Below are 18893 nucleotides of genomic sequence, written 5' to 3' on the forward strand. Positions count from 1 at the left end.
TAGAAGATGCCAGGTACACTTAAGTTGCTAAAAAAAAAAGGTGAGGCGGAGTAGAATGGAATTTCCTAACTAAAGAAATGAAAGTGTTCCATTCATGTTTATTCCCCACATAGGATTTTAGGAAGTTTGCATTTCAAGAAGAAAGTAAGGGGAGAAGAAAAGCTAATCAAAAAAGGGGTGTTATTTTTTTTTTCTTTTAATCCCAGCTCTGCTGAGGCGCCTTTTCTCCTCGAGAAAAATCTGTTTCTTTTACTCTGCCTCTGCAATCACTTCAAACCCCATTACAGACCTTGTGACAGCATCAATTAAATTCACAATTATTATGGGGCATGGAGGAAAATATAATGACACGGCATCACGTAATCGCGCTCATGTGTGATTATGTGCACGTGTCTATGTAAGAGGGGAAGAGATAAGGAGAGAGTGCTGAACGAGAGCAGACCATTCACTTCTACCACATAAAAAAACATAGATGTAGTGTTTTTCTGGCACTTCTTGTGATCTTCAAAAGCCTTATGAAAAAACAAAACCTCAAATCCACCATGAGTGAGGAGAAAAAATTAAGATCATTTAAGGTCTTTTCCAGCAGGTGAATTATTAATTCCTTCTTTAAACCTTCAGTGCATTAATTAAAACACTTCAATGGACAAAGTAAACAAATGTTTGCTTAGTATGTCAAGGGAAAAATATTAACTTTAGCTGTTTTTTTGTTTAGTTTTTTTTGTTAACTCATCAATAATTTCCTTTTTTATGTAAATATTGTATTATTAGTGATTGTGATGTACAGTTTTAATAAATGTTTGCTCTCTTTTTATCCCACAATAAAGTAGCTTTCACTGACTCATACATATGGTTTGGCAGAGATTTCAGGCCGGGCTGGGGACCAGCACGGGGAAATCCAGACTTGGGGCCTCTTGTAGCTATATACAGTATTTAAGCAGTAGCATGAAGGAGGCTTGCCTAAGGACCAACACTGGATCCCAACACATCCTGGGAATTGAGCTCTAACTTCCTGTGTCCCAGTCCTGCACTTCACCAACTGAGTTTTCTAGCTGGACTATAATAAAAAAAAATAAGACACATAGGCAATTCAAAGTTTTTTACAGAGTTGCAAAAATAAAAATGAAAAGAAAAGAAAACTCAAGCAAAAGGTGCAGCGTGTCCAACAAAGTTTGGGACCTGAACAAACTTAGGACACAACTACTAAGCTAAAAAATTCTCAAATAAAACTCTTTTTACCATTAACCACAGATAACTAAACTAAATAACTAAAGTTAACTATCTGATAGTTCCTTGTCTGTTTCTCACTAATTGAGTAAACTTTGGCGTTCCTTGTGTTAAGCTCCAAATGCACTCAGACCCAATGCGCAGCCTCTCTCAAACAGGCAGTTCATTTCAGAAGCGGAGCAGTTTGTCCCACCGGACATGTTATGGAAGAGCTGCAGCTCTCAGTGCTGTCTGTTTGGCAAGACTCACGGGATCACCGGTTACCCGAAGGGAAACATGAAGTCTGCAAGTGATGTTTATATTTATAAAAACCGATCAAAGGGCCAGATATTTTGCATATTTGCTCAATCCCGTTTGTAAAAAGTGCTGCAGTTTAGTTCCAGCTGCAAAATAAACTCAGTTTTTTATCCAGCAAAAAATAGAGATGCCTTCTTAGAGTAAAATAAAAGCTCTTTTTCACTAATTGTATCATAACTCCATGTGTCTGCACCTTCATAGTTTTTGTTTTTTAACCAAAAAAGTAATTTAAAGTCTGATTATCTAGTTTAAAAGTGTTTCCAGTTGTCTTTTAATTCTGATTATGCAATTTTTAGCCCATTTTTTTAATTTTAAAAAAGGTGGTATTTTCTAGGTAGCCTGCGGTTTTGGAGCCCCATGTGGCTCTTTTAACCCTCCCCCTGTGGCTGTGTGGTTAAAAGAAAAATAAAACCTTTACATTTTTAGAAAGTAACAGGAAAATGTAAGTAAATTTCAAGTTCAACTTATATATATTGACTGATTTATGAGTAACATCCACTACAAAAAAAAAACTTTACCACCAGAATTTAGGCAAAGTGTATTATAAAGCAGATTTTCTATTTTTTAACAAATTAAAAGTTTTTAAGTTTTGCAAAATACACTTTAATACACTTCATTAACTCTGATTTAATTTTGATTTGTTAGATTCACAAATTTCCCACTGAAATTCACCCAAAAAAGTCAAATAAACTGCTGACATTACACTACACTGATCCTTTATGACATAAAGTGTGTTTTATTTTGAAAGGAGGTTGTGAACCTCTATCAAAAGTTAGTAAAAGGATATGTTTAATATATTTCTGTTTTAATTAAGGAAAAAAAACAATAGTCCATTTACATTTATCATAATAGCAAAAACATACATACAAATCAGTGTCCTATTTTTCTAATAAGTGAAGTTGAACTTTGCGTCTGTGAGAGATCGACCCAATTGACTCGTTAAGTGTTGAAGGTTAGCCTGCTCTCATTTCCCATCATCCTCTTGTTTACATACTCTCGGGCTAGCTTACAGCATCTTGCACCCACAACGTGACATTAGTGGTAGAACAAAAATGGCGAGCAATGATGTAGACATCTAGCCGTACAGTTTTGAGCACGGATGAAGAAAATGAAGACGTGCATGGATCTAGTCGTCAACAAGTCGATGCTTTTCTACTCTTTATTTGCAACAATTTCAATAAAGAAATACAATTTTAAGCTTTATTTTTCTGTATATGCCCTCAATCATGAAAAAATACAACAAAAATGTGTTAAAAAAACACCAACAATTTTGAGTGGGACTTTCACACAGTACATGTGATTTAACACAAAAGCAATTTTTTGCCTCCTGTTGAGTGGTCGCTCCAGCTTAGCAGTGATTTATTTTGACATCACAGACAAAACAACTCAAAGACACTACATCTAATTTGGGGGAAAAACATGTTGTGAGAGATGGACAGCTGTATTTCTGGTTGGCTGCACCTGAATTGTAGCTTTGGATTCAGGCGAGGAGGCCCTCCTCCGCCCTGACCGTTGGAGTCAATTTCCTTCTCTGTAGCTCTCTGCATTAGAACTCAATCAGCCCCCCGAAACAGAACAACACAAAGCAGCACGTCCCCATTGATCTCTCTACCTATAGTGCCTACACTAGAGCAGAGCAGAGGATTAAAAATTCATAAGCGTATTAAGGACTATAAGAGCATTATTCGTGTGTGTGCTGTGACTGTCTAATACGGTTTGGTACCAATCATTCCTAACCCGGAACACGCACAAATACTCAGTCACTACAGTGGCCTGGGTGCACTCCAAGTGTCAACGCTATCATATGGCCCTGTGTGTGGTTTGGCACTACTCCCTCGTTGAGTCCTATACAATGTTCTGGCATGAACACCTGCTTGACACAGCAGATTGGCACTAATCGCTTAACACACAGAGCCATCTGTAAGCCGGACCACTGGCTCCTCCATCTTCGCCAATCCCGCTAACGGTACTTCACTGCGTTCGGCTCAGACTTCATCAGTCAAAGTGTGAAGGCAAATGAGCCAAATTAAATGTTGGCTCAACACGCTGAGAGGCTGCACAGCAATCCTGGGAGGTCCTGCCCATCTGTGTGCACCTGGAAATTAAAGCCCAAACCCCAGTTTGCCATTATTTTATGGATCAAGAGATATTCAGCTGAGCTGGAGCCCTTAAAGAGAAGCTTGACCTCCAGCACATGAGCGAGCACAAAGCAACTTCTCTCTCGGTGGGCTGCAACAGCTTGAAGCAGACACACATGAATCAACCTTATTTATTTGTTCAGCACACCGACTGCACTCATAAATTAGTCATAAATTAGTCTGCAGGATTTTGGTACTAAGAAAGTTGGTAGTGGTTTTCTCCCTGAAGAAACTTTCCAAATGTTTTATTGTTTGGTTTTTGTTAGCTTTTTAGCTTTGGGCTACTAGCTTAGCAATCCAGGTAGCCGGTTTTCCAAAACAAAACTTCCTTCAGGATGAGAAAATAAACTAATCGGAAATAATCTGAATTAGCGCATGTATTTCTTTGCATTGAGATAGAGTGGAGCAGGAAACTTGTGGCTTTCTGACTGTAGCACCAACATCACTGCTACAAACAGCATTTTTTTTTCGTCTGCTACTGATTCACAACCATTTGAATAAAGAAATACTCAGAAATGCAGTTTCAATATTAATTTTCTGAAATTTGTGAGAAAAATGACACAAGAACAGGTTAAAAATATGATCTTCATTGGAGTGGGAGTAGTTAATTCAAGCTGAAATGGGGCCCAATGGCTACCAGTGTAGATGGTTAGTTCAAATATTAGTTTGGGGTTTTTCGAGGTTAAAGGAGGAACATACTGAGAAAAAAGGAGCCATGAGCACAACCTGATCCTAATAAATTTAAAAACAGCACAGGACCGCAGAAATGAAAGTTGTGCTGCAGAATATTTTCGTGATAAATGCTGCCAAACCAGGTTTAAATCAGTCTGAAGGATATATCATAAACAGGACCTTTCAGTCCAAAAGGCAGGAGAACTGACAGGTCTGACCTACAGGAAAATGAAAAAAGGCTTGAATCAGTCTGGCTTTCTGCCTTTAGGGAGGATCGATGCATGGAGGAAAAAGCAAAGCTATTAATTCTACTGAATATGTCAATTCCCATTGGTGGGTGCAGATTGGTAGTGATCATGACTAGCCTCTTGGGCACACAAGATCGTGTGCTTTCGCTGCGCCTCAGTAGACAATTGATTCATTGACGTTTTTACGACTACCTTGAAAGAACCACAGGAATGTAAATCAATTTCAATTGCAGGCTTACGAACACGGACAAAAACTTTTAGAGCATTTGTAAATGCTAATTAAAAAATAAATAAATAAATAAAGAAAGAAAAATCTCCATTTGACTCACCCGTCCAATGAGCACTGGTTCCGGCCCGGCGTACTCCTCAATCACAAAGAACTGGTTCCAGATCCAGCTCCTCCTGCTGCGGGAGCGCGGGCCCTTCCCTTCCGTACGGCTGCGTGTCTCCTCTTCAGGCTCTGCCTCCTCAAACACAAGGCTGTTTTCATTTTCTGGATCAACAGTTTGGATCTCGGAGTCTTTTGCACCGTGACTCCATTCAGGGGCAGGCTGGAGCCTCAGGACATGACTGCTGTTGACAAGTTTGTTGTCTTCATCTGTCGGGTACTGGGCCGTGCTGAATTCTGTTTGGGCAGCGCGAGCTGACTCTGTTAATGGGTCTCTATGGGAATCTGCTGCTCTGTCCCCGAGTTTCACTCCCAGAGTTTGCATTGTCAGCACAGGAGGAGGAGAATCGTTTATTGCTGAAGGGACACGCACTGAAAGACGTTTTGTCGATGGAAACGGTTGCTCCGTTTGGCTGATCGCGGTTTCTTTCTCAGGGCTTAGGTTCACCTCGCTCTGAGGCGTTGACAGGAAATGGACAAGATGTTTACTCTTGTTATCACCACTGTTTGAAGCCTGAGCGCCCAAGTCGTCTTGCCCTTTACTCAAAGCTGGCTTGACTTCTTTTAGGGGATTAATATGAGTATCGACCACTGGGTCTCGATTAGGATCTGGACTGGTGACAGGGCTCGCATTAGGAAATGCAGTCTGATTATCAGCCCCGGCCTGAAGCTGAGTGACAGCTATGTCTTGTCTCTGCATTTTCTGAGCCTCTAAGTGACCGTGATTAACGTCAATTAAATCCCTCTTTCTGCTCCGGCTGCCCTTGCTTGGAAAGCCGAGGCCGGGAACAGACATTTGGGAATTGACAATTCGAACCAGGTTCTCCTTAGAGAGAAGCTTGAGAACTCCATAGCTACCTGTGAGGTTCAGCTTTCGATTGGAGTCCATGCTGAGTACCTTGCCGGGCGTCCCTGTAGAACGGGCGTTTAAGTCAGATCTGCCTCTGGATCTCGTTCCTGATCTGACTTTAGTTTTATTGGAGTGTTGGTCTGACTTGTGATGGACCATGAAAAGTTTGTCCGACCGTCCTTCCTTGCAACACTCCTTAGTGTTGTTTTTAACTTTCTTCAAATCCCAATTCAAGCGCCTGTTACTGGCTAAAACAAATGCAGTCACGTCTTTGGTGACGGAGTCAACCTCCCGTTTGGGCTTGAACGATTGCCTGCCCTTGTTGTCCGCTGACGCGGGATGATTCTGCAGATTTCTGGAGTAGGGAACAGTTCCAGCGTCACCCATCTGCTCGTGACTAATTGTGTTTCGGAGAGTCACCATGGGCATCGCATTCACATCCATGCTTGGATCCCATTGGTCGGCGGATCGGCTGTCTCCTAGCTTGTGGAGTCCGCCCACTCCTTTCCTGCGTACCGTCTTACTGGCTGACGCATCACGAAGAAGCACATCCCACACGCACAGGAACACCAACAAAAGCCGATTTCTTGCAATCATGTTGTCTGGTGGCTAGACGTCCTAATTTGAAGAGTATTTGAAAGTAGGCAGGCCTTGTTTTCTGGTTGTCTTCATTCTCCCCTGTGTTTTCAGCCTTCCTCGTGCGCCTCCTCTCACTCTCCCATCTTCTGCCCTTCACACCAAGTTGGAGGAGAGGTGCCAATCACTCTTTTTTTTCCCCACCAACACCATCTAATATCGTCCTCTCTCTAAGAAAGTCTCGCTTAGCTCTCCTTTATTTGTACTCCTCTTGTGAAGCGTCTCATTCAGTTTTCCACGGAGAGTTGAACACCCTGAGAGAAAAGATAAGGATAATTAAGCCAAAACTTTAATCATTGTGCTGCATTAATTAAAAACAGCTGCATGGACAGGTAGGAGAGCTCACAGAGAAGCAAGACGGACCTTTTAGTGAGGGCCGTGCCACATTTTTAGAGGCAAACAAAAGACTTTTAGACCTAGCGAGGCTCCCATTTAAACCTCTCTAATGACACATCTCTATGAAAGGCAGAGACAAAGTTAAGAAAGTGCTCTGAGCTTTTATTAATGGTAATAAGTGTCAAGCATTCTGACAGCAGTGTTAAAAAAGGACTAACTAGGACACGTAGCAATGCATCTTCATTTCACTTTGATGTGTGATTAATTAGTGGGATTGAAACTTTCCTTTGATCAGTCCTTATAATGTCAATTCTGATGCAAGTCGTGGACGCAGATTTACTTTGTAGCCTGAGGCCGTCTAAAAGGTTCCTAGACCCTCGTGCATGCGAGTCATGCTTTCAGCAATTCCACCATGCATTCAAGCCGCAAATGAGAATCCCACGCCAAATCAAAATGTCAGATATCAATCAGCGTGCTTGTTTTAAGATAAGAGCAGACACCCTTCAGTGGTGTTTCAGCAACGCCGGCCCACGCATCTGACAAGTCAATAAAGTGACTATTTGCCAGATCACATTAACATAACGACCTTTTCATTACTGTTATGCGCTTAGAGACAGATAAGCACAAGGAACTAAGAAAAATGACTCTTTTAGAGGTATTAACTTTAAAAAAACAGCCCTAAATTCTTTCAGTTATGGATCTAAAAGTTTTTTTCAGGTAGGTAGCACAAATTATAAAAATTAAGTGATGTTCATTGTGTGCATGTGTGAGTGTGTGTGGGAGTTATTGTCTTGCAGCAGACTGGCGACTTATCCGGGGTGTACCCTGCCTTCGCCCAGCAGTAAATAGAACAGGCTCTGGCAACCCTGTGACCCCGAAAGGGATGTAGCGGGTTTAGAAAATGGACGAATGGATGGATGGATGGACAGAATAACAGACGGATGGATGCATAGATGGAATGTTCATTGTTCAGAATATCCCCTCAGTGGTTGCCAAAGCTAATCAGTGGTCGCAAACCTGAACATCTGGTTGGTTTTATGCCAGATGTCCTTCCTGACACAACCCAGTATTTTATCCGGGCTCGGGACCACCACAGGGAATAGCCTTGTTTCCAATGAGTGGTCCAGTACGGTACGGTACAGTACAATATTTTAAGTGTTTCCACTGTAAAATGGACCAATTAAACAGTACCGAACCCTACCTCTTTGGAGGACCCAATCAATTGCATGTCCATTGAAATGTGGAACGGCACAGTTGGCCCCTGTAGTGACACGTTGATTAGCAGAAAGTGATGACGACAAATCAGAAAGCATCAAAATAGCGCTCATTTAAGCTATATTTGTAAACATTTAGGTTTTTGTAGTTTCCTGTGTACCTTTTTGGTTTATACTGAAAATGCCTGCAAAGCCTGGTCTGTGGAGGAACTGCAAACGTTCCTTGCCATCCTTGTGTGATACAGGGTGTGCTAGCGGCACATACCTCGCATGCGCCATGAAAACAAACCGCTCAGAAACCAAAGCTTAACTGGGTGGAAACGCTCACCAGAATTAACTTGACAGTACTGCACCACTCCTTACTGGACCAGGCCAGACCGGACCGCTCAGTGGATCAAGGATTAAGAGTCTTGCCTAAAAATTACAAATGGATTTAGCTCATTCCGCTTCCTAGGAACACTGGTTTCCTAAGTGCCAGTCCTACAACTGAGTCATCGATCCACCTTTATTTAATTTTTATACCATATATTTTTCTACATTTTTAATAAAAGTCATACTGTATTTACTACAATTGACTTGGTTAGACAGTACATCCAGAATAACAAATGTAGTTTAGAAAGCAGACAGCATTTTTTTATCTTTGCTTCAATTAAAGTAAAGTAGGATTGTCTCGTCTGTGCATGAACCCACCTATTGGTCACACAGTGAACTGACCTGGCTTCACCTACTTTCATTTGAAAACAGCTTCCATGCAGAAGTCAAAGGATTGCCTCTTGGCTTTCAGATCAGATCTGCAAACGTGGCAGGAGCTTTTATGGATGTGTGGACGTTTTTATTTGTATTTGACATTTTAACTGCTATGTGACCAATCAATACAGATTTATTTTACTTACTGCTTTTGTTCCACCTCAACCAAGCAATAATTAGAAATTAGAGCGCTTTTAACCTCTGTCCAATTAAATGTCCCACCAGTTGTTTTTCAATGTTTTGCACAGCTTTGCAAAAAGTTAGTAATGCTTTATTAAAATAGAGATTTGAACAATATGCTACATAATCTGTCTGAGTAATTTGGATGCTACTGTAATAAATGCTTTGGAATTTTTTTTAAAATGTGATGCATCAGCATCATTACACAGTGCTGTTGTTCTGTCTTAATCCTTTGAGGATCACGCAAACTTGATCTCAACTGTTATGCTACAGTGTAAAAAGTGAAACATTGGACCAACTAACAAAAACTCTTCATTTGTTACATTTAAAAATGTTTTTTTTTTAAGTTCAGTAAAGCATCAACTCCAAATTTTAATTTCATGAAAACTAATAGTTTTAAGTGTAACAAATTACAGAACTTTTGTCAATTGATCCGTTTCACTTTTTTTCATAGTAAATTAACGCCGGGCGTGTGTTGCACATTCAAGAATGCACTAAAGATGATTTCATTAGCGCACAATCAGACCGGACAAACAGGAAGTGGCAGCGAGTTGATACTACTCATTTTGATTTTTTCACTGTTTACCAGCTTCAATCAGAGCAGAAACCCAAATTAATAATTTTTCATATTTATGAATATGAATGGACTTATAAACCTGTGTAGGAACTTGAGTTATAAACATGGAAGCCTGAAGCGCAGATTTACGTGCCTTTACACAGACTTTTCATTGAAAGTGGCTGTTTGATTGCGAGTTTGCACGGCCGCTATGAATAAAGCTTGAAGCTACATTTACTCCGCATTTAAAACCTTTGTGTTCAAGCATCCAAGTTTCTACAATGGTTGTCAGAAAAAAAATTGAATGTATGTTGACAAATAAACCAGGTCAAACTTTGATCAATCAGGGACTCTGATATGTTAAGTTGCATGAGTATCAACTTTTTGGAAATTTGATTATGGAGGAGAAATTAATAATTGTGGTTTGTGCTCTGCCAGAATTATGTGACACCAAATCTTTCATATATTGGAATAGAGATACGAAAGAAAACGTCTGAAGCTAGATTCATGAGATTTGCACCACTTTGACATTTCACACCAACTGTAGATGGAAGATATGTGCTATTACATAGAAAAGGAAGCCCCTCCCTACTTGACTACTGTGAATCATGGGCTAAATGCTAGTTTTATTGCCCAAGTTTAGCACATTTAGCGTGTTAAGCGCATTAAGCATATTTAGCGTGTTTAGCACATTTAGCGTGTTCAGCACGTTTAGCGTGTTTAGCACATTTAGCGTGTTTAGCACATTTAGCATGTTTAGCGTGTTCAGCCCGTTTAGCGTGCTTAGCATGTTTAGCTCATTTAGCATATTTAGCACGTTTAGCTCATTTAGCGCACTTAGCACCTGCAGCGCATGCCATGTGAACGTGTTCAGCACGTTTAGCGTGTTTAGCACATTTAGCGTGTTCAGCCCGTTTAGCACATTTAGCATGTTTAGCACACTTAGCATGTTTAGTGTGTTCAGCATGTTTAGCTCATTTAGCATATTTAGCACGTTTAGCTTATTTAGCGCACTTAGCACCTGCAGCGCATGCCATGTGAACGTGTTCAGCACGTTCAGCGTGTTTAGCACATTTAGCGTGTTCAGCCCGTTTAGCACATTTAGCATGTTTAGCACACTTAGCATGTTTAGTGTGTTCAGCACGTTTAGTGTGTTTAGCACATTTAGCGCGTTCAGCCCGTTTAGCCTGTTTAGCACATTTAGCGTGTTTAGCACACTTATCATGTTTAGCCTGTTCAGCCAGTTTAGCGTGTTTAACATGCTTAGCTCATTTAGCATGTTTAGCACATTTAGCGTGTTTAGCACACTTAGTATTTTTAGCGTGTTCAGCTCGTTTAGCGTGTTTAGCACACTTATCATGTTTAGCGTGTTCAGCTCGTTTAGCGTGTTTAGCACACTTATCATGTTTAGCGTGTTCAGCTCGTTTAGAGTGTTTAGGGTGTTTAGCGCATTTAGCGTGTTTAGCACACTTAGTATTTTTAGCGTGTTCAGCTCGTTTAGCGTGTTTAGCACACTTATCATGTTTAGCGTGTTCAGCTCGTTTAGCGTGTTTAGGGTGTTTAGCGCATTTAGCGTGTTTAGCACACTTAGTATGTTTAGCCTGTTCAGCCCGTTTAGTGTGTTTAACATGTTTAGCTCATTTAGCATGTTTAGCACATTTAGCGTGTTTAACACTTTTTTCTCTGCTTTTTGACACAATTGGCACAATCTTGAAGAAGAATCAAATGCCTGATCTGTCTGTAGCTTCAAATATTTTGTGGTGACTACATATTAAATTATTTTTTGTTAGATTAGGAAGAGTAAATGTAACCTCTGTCTACTTAGTACCTGTGTTTTATGTACTGATGCAGTTTTGATTTTTTCCAGTGCCGCCTGGTGAGGTTTGTCTGGACACATGACACTTGCTCCTCTGTGGCACCGACAGGCCCCGTCAGCACATTCACTGGGGCATGAATGAAGCCGGACATTTTCTCCTGGAATACTTTTCACCTTTTTTTCCAGATTTTTCTCCTCTCAACCTCCGCACTCCCAGCGTCCTCTGTTTCAGATCCCTTTTCTCAAAGCAACTTTCTCTGATGAAGAGTTGGAGCGATTGACTCCTTCTCCCTCATCCACCGTCTCTCCCACTCCACCACCTGTCTTTCCTTTTCTCCCATCTATCTGTGTAAATCTCCGTCTATCCCGCTTCTTTAACTTGCTGTTGTTTTAGGATCCTCTCTGATGCTCGATTCAATCCTCTTTTCCTCCCTCTCATCTGCGTCAGTCACAGGCTTGTCAGGGCGTCCCTCACTCTCCGCACACTCAGACTTCAATCAATCAGCCCATCTCCTTCCTCGGCCTTGCAGCATCAGAAGTGACAGGTGTCTCGTCAGCTACCTTGTTGACGACAAGAGCCAGCACTATAATTGTCTGTATAAATCCAGCCATCAAATGATAGATTGTAACCAGAAGACGCCGTGCAGTACACACACGGGACTCCCTGCGACGGGAGAGGGAGAAACCTGCGACGGAGGCCGTTACGGGCGTTATCTCAAATGTACAGCACGGGGCGCCGATCGGATTCAATTCAATGATGGCACTCCTCGCCACCCTACCCCTCCCTCTCCCTCTCTCTGGGAGGAACTTATCAGGCAGGAGTTTGATGGCCAGGCAATCATTGCCACGGGCACCTTGTTAACAAGCCTGGGGCAGGTGGTCGGATGCAGGGCGGAATATCAACACGGCACTCCTGCCTGCTGAGCAAGAATTTGTAACGTTTCCACGTGGGAGGTTCTGTCAATGTGGGTTTTTCTTTGAAGCCACAGAGTGTGAATAAAACCACTCTAATTCTTAGATTGCTTGATCTTTTCATCGTTTTCAGAGGAAAGAATTCACTCACAGCAGAGTTAAGACCACTCTGAAGTGCCTCTCTGTGTCAAAGTCTCTCACGAGTCGTGCTGGGCACCTTGGGGAAAGTGTGTTGTTATGCCATTACTGAGGATAATTGGGTGCTACAGTATAGAGTAGAAGAGAACTCATATTTTCTCATTAGTCTTTTATTATTTAATGAACTATAACTCTTGTTTTCTTTTGTGTGGAACCAGCAAAGATCCCAGCAAGGACTCCATGGCTTAAAAAGAAGTAAACATCATATTTCTTGGACTATAAGTCGCGTTGGTGTATAAGTCACAGACACCAACAAATGCGTAATAAGAAGAAAATATCATATACAAGTTGCGCTTTTGGTAGGAATTTATTTCACAAAATACGGGACCAAGACCGGACAATTCATCTTGGAATGCAAATGGATTAGGTAATGATAGATTGAATAAATGAAGCTTCACAAGCGTATTTACGCTATATTTAAACTGCTCTGTCTGTGAGTTTACATTTCCCCCATTGCGTTTTTGGTCCGTCTATCCCCTCCCCCCTGGCGTGTTGAGTAGTTCAATCACACTTTGACAATACAGCCCAATTTCCACTCAATTCTTGTAAGGTGAATGTTTTTTGTCATAAATTATCTTTTTTTAAAATTCCAAATTAAACTTTTTTTGTCCGTGGCGAAGATAGATTCCGGTGTTATATGAGGTGTATATCACCTCAAATATAAAATTACATTTTATAAAGTTTTATTTTGTAAGTACAACAAAAGCTTTTATTTTGAAAACCCGTTTTTCCCGTTTGTCTTTTTGCTGCAAAATTCATAGCTTAACGGACTGGAAACATAACTTCTGTGTAAAGCTTGTGATGTGGAGGGATGGACATCAAATGCAGACATGACGGAGGTGATGTAAAAACTCCAACTGAACGATTACTTTTTTGTGTCAACACAAAGCAACATAGACATAACGCAACAGAGGCGTAATGCAACAAAGACGGACTATCTAGTGCGTTCGTCATTTTCTACTGCTGTCCGAATCTACAATTCCAAAATCAAGTGTGCTAGAAGTTTTCCAGAATTCTTTGCAAAGGACTAGCGAGCATCGATGGTCACAACATTAGTGAATATAGACCACAATGCATTGCGTTGCAACATTTTTTTGTGAAAAAAAAAGTGTTTAAATGTTATTTTCTAACGATCTATACACATTTTCATACTCGGAGCGCAGTGGAGTCATAAATAGACGTAGTAAAAAGTTCAAATTGATTTGATTTTGACTTTATGAAATCTGTAACGTCATTTCCGGCGTTTAGAAAAGAGAAGTAGTGAGCATGGAGTCTGAATCGCTTTTAAAATCCAGGGCACTAGATAGTTCTGCACTGTGTAGTTTTTTTAGTAGTTAGAGATTAGGGTGAGAATTCGGACATAGCCTAAACTAGGAAATATAGACCATGATGCATTGCGTTTGAACAATTTCTGCAAAAAAAAAAAAAAGTGTTGAAATGTAATTTTCTGACAAACTATTCACATTTCCATCACCAGAACACAGTGGGATCCTAAATAAATGTCGTAAAATGTTCGTATTGATTAGATTTTCACTTTGTGAAATTGGTGACGCCATACTTGCATTTTAAAGAAAAGTATTGAGCATGGTATCCGAATTGCTTTTAAAGTCAAAGTGACTAACTAGTCTTAACTAGTCTTGCACTCTGTAGCTTTTTTAATAGTTAAGGATTAGGATTGGTCTTCGCCCACTGAATTCTTCGTCATCAGTCGACTAAAGACTGAGTGGTCCTTCTTCTGTGTTGCTGTCAGTCGCAGATACTGAAGCACACACCTACAGCGCCCTCTAGCGGTTGATAGTGAGAGAACAACAAACACTGAAGCCTTTTTTTTTTTAATTACAAATAAGTCGGCCAAATATGCAAAAAAAAAAAAATGGAACTTATGCTGTGAAAAGTACAGTAATCACAATTCCTGAATGAAAAAATAAAGTTGAAATATCTAAAGGACATTGTGCAGTTTAGTTCATGTCATTGAGTAAATCTCTCAGCTCTGAAAATGATCAATTCACTTTGGCTTCATTTCTAGACGAGGTAGTTCTTCACTATTGATTGCAGCAAGCTGTGACCAAATTTTAATTTATCTTATTGCTTGCTATCAATCCCTCTGGCCCTACTGGCAAACAATGAAGCAGACGCTCCACCAGAGCAGCAGCAGCACGTCTCCTCTGCACTCATGCTGGGTTTGAAAGAAGAGGTTTGTTTTCTGTGCACATTCAAACTACCTGTATTCACAAAGCCTTGTTTATGCACACCCTCTCAAACGTACATTCATGAAGTCACAGAGGCACCAAAAGAACTGGACACACTTAAAGGAAACCACTTATACCTGCACTGGTACGGAAAAGTAACAAAAGCTCTGGGGACTGCCTTTCTGGTCGCGGTGGAGTCAAAGAGAAGAAAGCGAGCGCTCCCTCACACCAGGGTGGAGAAGAAATAGCAGCCACCCCAAAAGAATTATGCATGGAGTAACAAAGCCCAGCTTCATATGAAAGACAGGGGGGAGAAAAAAGCTTGGGTGGAACGGTTCTGAGTGTTTGAGCGAAAGAGAGGATGGGTAGCTGAAAATGGACGAGGAGGTGGCATCTTTGGAGGACCGACCAGGTGGTTTTAAGTGCAAAGCCACGTAAAGCAGCTCCATCCGCACCTTGAACCCCGGCAGATAAAAGCCGGCCTGTCAGAGAGGATGAAAAGAAACGGGAGCTTTCTACTGCTAATGTATGAATGCCTTTTTAGCCCATGTCCGTAACCTTGTCTCCACTGCAGCCTTAAAGAACCTCTGACAGCAGGCGCCGCCGCCTCTTGGGAGCAGATTCAGCAGCAGTTTGCAAACTATTTCATACTTGCAAAGATTTAAAAGCTTGTTTTAAGACATTTTCAAGACATTTGATCAGGTTTTCAGTTTTTTTTGTCTCATTTAAGGCTAGATCTAGAAATGAATAAATTAATATTAAAATTGGTCAAAATTCTTTAAGAGAATCTGACTACAGAGAGAAAATATGGCGCCCAAAAATTAATAGACATAAGTCCCGCCGCCTCCTAGCAGCAAAATAAACATAATTTGCACCCGAAATGCTCGCCCGCAACACCCCGTTCAAGCTTTTGACCTCTTTTACCGTTTCTTTTCTTTTTTTTTGACCCCTTTTTTCGTTTTTTTCTCTGCGACACTCGCTGTCACAGAGGAAAAACGGCATTTCATCGGTCGTAATCAGATGCCTTTTGCCAGCTTTTTCTCTGGAGGTAAACGAGTGCAAATTTATTTTAAAAAATATCATTTTGAAAGGGTTTCCTAAAGTGTAGGAAATTTCCACCTACGCAGCCGACTCAAGTTACGAAGTTTCCACTTCCGGCTACAGATTGATTCTGGCGCAATCTTGCATGTGACTTCAAATTCTTTGAAACTCTTAACAATAGAAACACTTGATTTGAGACTTGAAAATAAATCATTTCAATAAATATCGGCATGTTAGACTGGTGTTTATTCTTTTTTTTTGTATTTGATTTATGTTCTAAGAATAAATATTAGATTTAACCCGTCATCAGTGACGCTTCAGCACAAATTTTTTAACGCACTGTAACTTTTCAATCGTTAGCACAATCAACATAATTCCAGTAGATTCTGAAGTAGAAAAGTGTTCAATGAGCTGCTTTTTTCCTTCACAATCTGCTGGAATTACATTGATCATGTTAACGGTTGAAAAGTTACAGTAAATCAAAGAACATAAGCACTGGAGCTCCAATATTAAAGGGTTAACCAACTTGTAGAATGATTTGTTCTCTAAACATTTTGTTCTCAAATGAGTCTTTTCCACTTATTACACTAATTTTTTGACAATATAATCAAAATGTAAAACATGTGGGTACATAAAAATTTAAAATTTACTTAAAACTAGCAATTCTATTTTTTTCCTTTTTGACTGCTTGTTTTGCTATATTGTTCTAAGATTTTATAAGATTTGCAAAAAATACTTACAGATCATTTTACAACAATTTTTATTCTTATTCTTTTCCTATTTTTAGGCTGCTTCTTTTTGCAGTGCAGACTCCCAGGAGAGCAGAGTTTTGCACAGAACTGGAAAAAAAAAAAGGTGCGTGTAAACAGCTGCAAAATGTCAGCTTTTCACAGTCGAAGACATTAACACAATTTATGGTTGTGGGATCCCGATATTCAGGCCACTTAAGAATGGCTGCTTGCCTGCTGGTGAGATTAAGACCAAATATTCTCAGTGTAACACAGCACTGACAGGGGGCTTTGGATTAACATGGCTTTCGGCTAGATCAGTGGGGTTATAATAAGTGGCTAAAGTCTGAGCTTGTAAAATACATAGCAAGATATGAGCCTACTGTGAGGCAGAATGGGAGGCGAACAGAGCAGAGGTTTTCACAGAAATATCTTAAATAACATTTGAGAGAAACATCCCGACATCTGTTTGGATTTGGATGAATAACCCCGTATCTGTCTACTATTTTTTTTTTTTTCCACAAACACTTCCTGTGTCCCAAGTCCAAGCTATCTCATGGGTTTGGGAACAAATGTTTTTGTCATTCTATTGAGAAATAGCAAATACTTTTTCAGAATATATTTTTCTTATTTGTTAAACAGAAAAAATATATATATAAAAAAAGAACCTCAGTAAAAGTAGGTTTGAAATGTTTGATTGACAGATTCTCCCGAGTCCACTTTTGAGTGGTAGGGGTGTGGCCTTCCAACAAGCTCACCCCTGATTGGTGAGAGTGGTTGGCATAAAAATACTGACTCAAACCAATTACTATTTACTGAAATCATCTGGTTCCAACATGTCGGCGTCCGTATCGTGAAAAAATGGCGACTGAATTGACTTCAACTGGCAAAAGCCGGAAGAAAGCCATTTTTTATGGGGGATGTCATACTTGCTCGGTCCAGTTCTCATGTACAACCAATGGTTTCAGCTCAACATGTGTTATAAGAAATCAGATCCTCCAGATGCATTTTTTTTGTTTACAATTTACAGTGATTGAAAAAATCATAAGTTGTGTTTCATTTGTGATTAAGTAAGTTATCCTGTTTTCTAAGTTATAAACCAGCAACAACTTGTTGCATAAACGACCTATTTATTACAATGCCGCCTCACATCAACCTTTAAAGAATGCAAAAAAAAAAAACTCTTTGAAATGCCAGAGCTGCACTTTGCACCTTGGGAGTCTTCCTGTTTTTGTGTTAAATTCCATTGTTCCCACATTTTTCTGCTTTGCATCTCAAAGCAGAGAACAGTGAGGTTGATGTGCCGTGTCATTGCTGAAAAGCAACAAAAACACCTCTCTGCCACCACAAAATCAATTTAAGGAAGACAAATTCTAGGTTAGGTGGTAGCTTAATTCTGGAAACAACTTTTCAATGATTGGATTCCATAGAAACCATTAAGTGGATCCATCTACGATACACTAAACGAAAATAGAAATGTAACACTGGATTTTGCCCTCATTTGTCCCAAGATCTGAAGCATTTTCTACATCCATGAAATAACCATTTTTCTCAAATATTGCTCATTAATCTTTCTGAATCTGTCACACTTGTGACATATGGCACACCTCAAAGGTGTGTCACATCAAGAAGCTGATTAGACATCATAATTATAGCACAGGTGTGCCTTAGACTGGCCACAGTAGGGGTCAGTAATAAGGTCATTCTGAAAGGTGCCATTTTTTATTAGGGAGAGGGTGTCTGTGGACTTAGAAAACTGGTCAGTATCGGATGTGACCATCTGTGATGTGTCTCCGTACATACAGAAATAGAAGGTTCACTAATCAGTCGGTGTGTTTACATCGTCTCCATCATGTCTGTGTCTGACATCCGTCCCTCCACAGTGCAAGCTTCACGCAGGAGTTCTATTTCCAGTTTCACACGTCAATGTCTCAGCAACAAGCCAGAGAAATGGGAGACAGGTTCGGGTTTCAAAATAAAATCTTCAGTTGGACTTTCAAAATAAAACTTAAAAAAAATCCGCAAACGCGGATAAAGAGGACAAATTATTTAAAATAAAATGGATTTCACTAAAAAAATGGTCTATTCAATTTGATATTGAATATTTATACATTTGACATTAAAGCAAACCCAATAGTAAACTCAAGAAGGTGCCACGGAAAAAAATTAAATACCCTGCTTAAAATATAAATGTGCAAATCAATTAAAAAATTAAACTAAACTGAATCATACCCAGATGTTGCACGCACTTGAAAAGAAATGCTGGTTATTTCTAGATCTCTTGTCATGCCGGTCTTGCTTTTCCTTTGCTCTCCCTAGTGGCCGATTTGTGCATTTCAGTCATTTCTTTAATGAACTAACACTCGCCACATGCATGAGCTAAAAAAAACGTTTTGTTTTTTATCAAGATCCTTATATATATTTTTTTCTCTTCGTAACTGGACTGTATTAAACCATCTGGGGGCCACATGTTTGACACCCGTGGTGTAAACTAATTTATGGTCATGAGAGTAACTCCCC

At 40.1% G+C, this 18893-nt stretch overlaps 1 protein-coding gene across 3 annotated transcripts in view; it reads right to left on the reverse strand.

Moving 5' to 3' along the window:
- Nucleotides 1-18893, reverse strand: part of LOC112147333 — a 253750-nt gene that overhangs the window by 149327 nt on the left and 85530 nt on the right. For all 3 annotated transcript variants that reach the window (XM_024273646.2, XM_036216472.1, XM_024273645.2), the window contains one exon: nucleotides 4912-6710. In XM_024273646.2, the coding sequence (XP_024129414.1) occupies nucleotides 4912-6417 (1506 nt within the window). In that variant the 5' untranslated portion in view covers nucleotides 6418-6710. The remainder of the gene's footprint in view (nucleotides 1-4911; nucleotides 6711-18893) is intronic.

Source organism: Oryzias melastigma, linkage group LG17 (genome assembly GCF_002922805.2).
Source record: "Oryzias melastigma strain HK-1 linkage group LG17, ASM292280v2, whole genome shotgun sequence".
In the NCBI taxonomy this organism is placed as follows: Eukaryota; Metazoa; Chordata; class Actinopteri; order Beloniformes; family Adrianichthyidae; genus Oryzias; species Oryzias melastigma.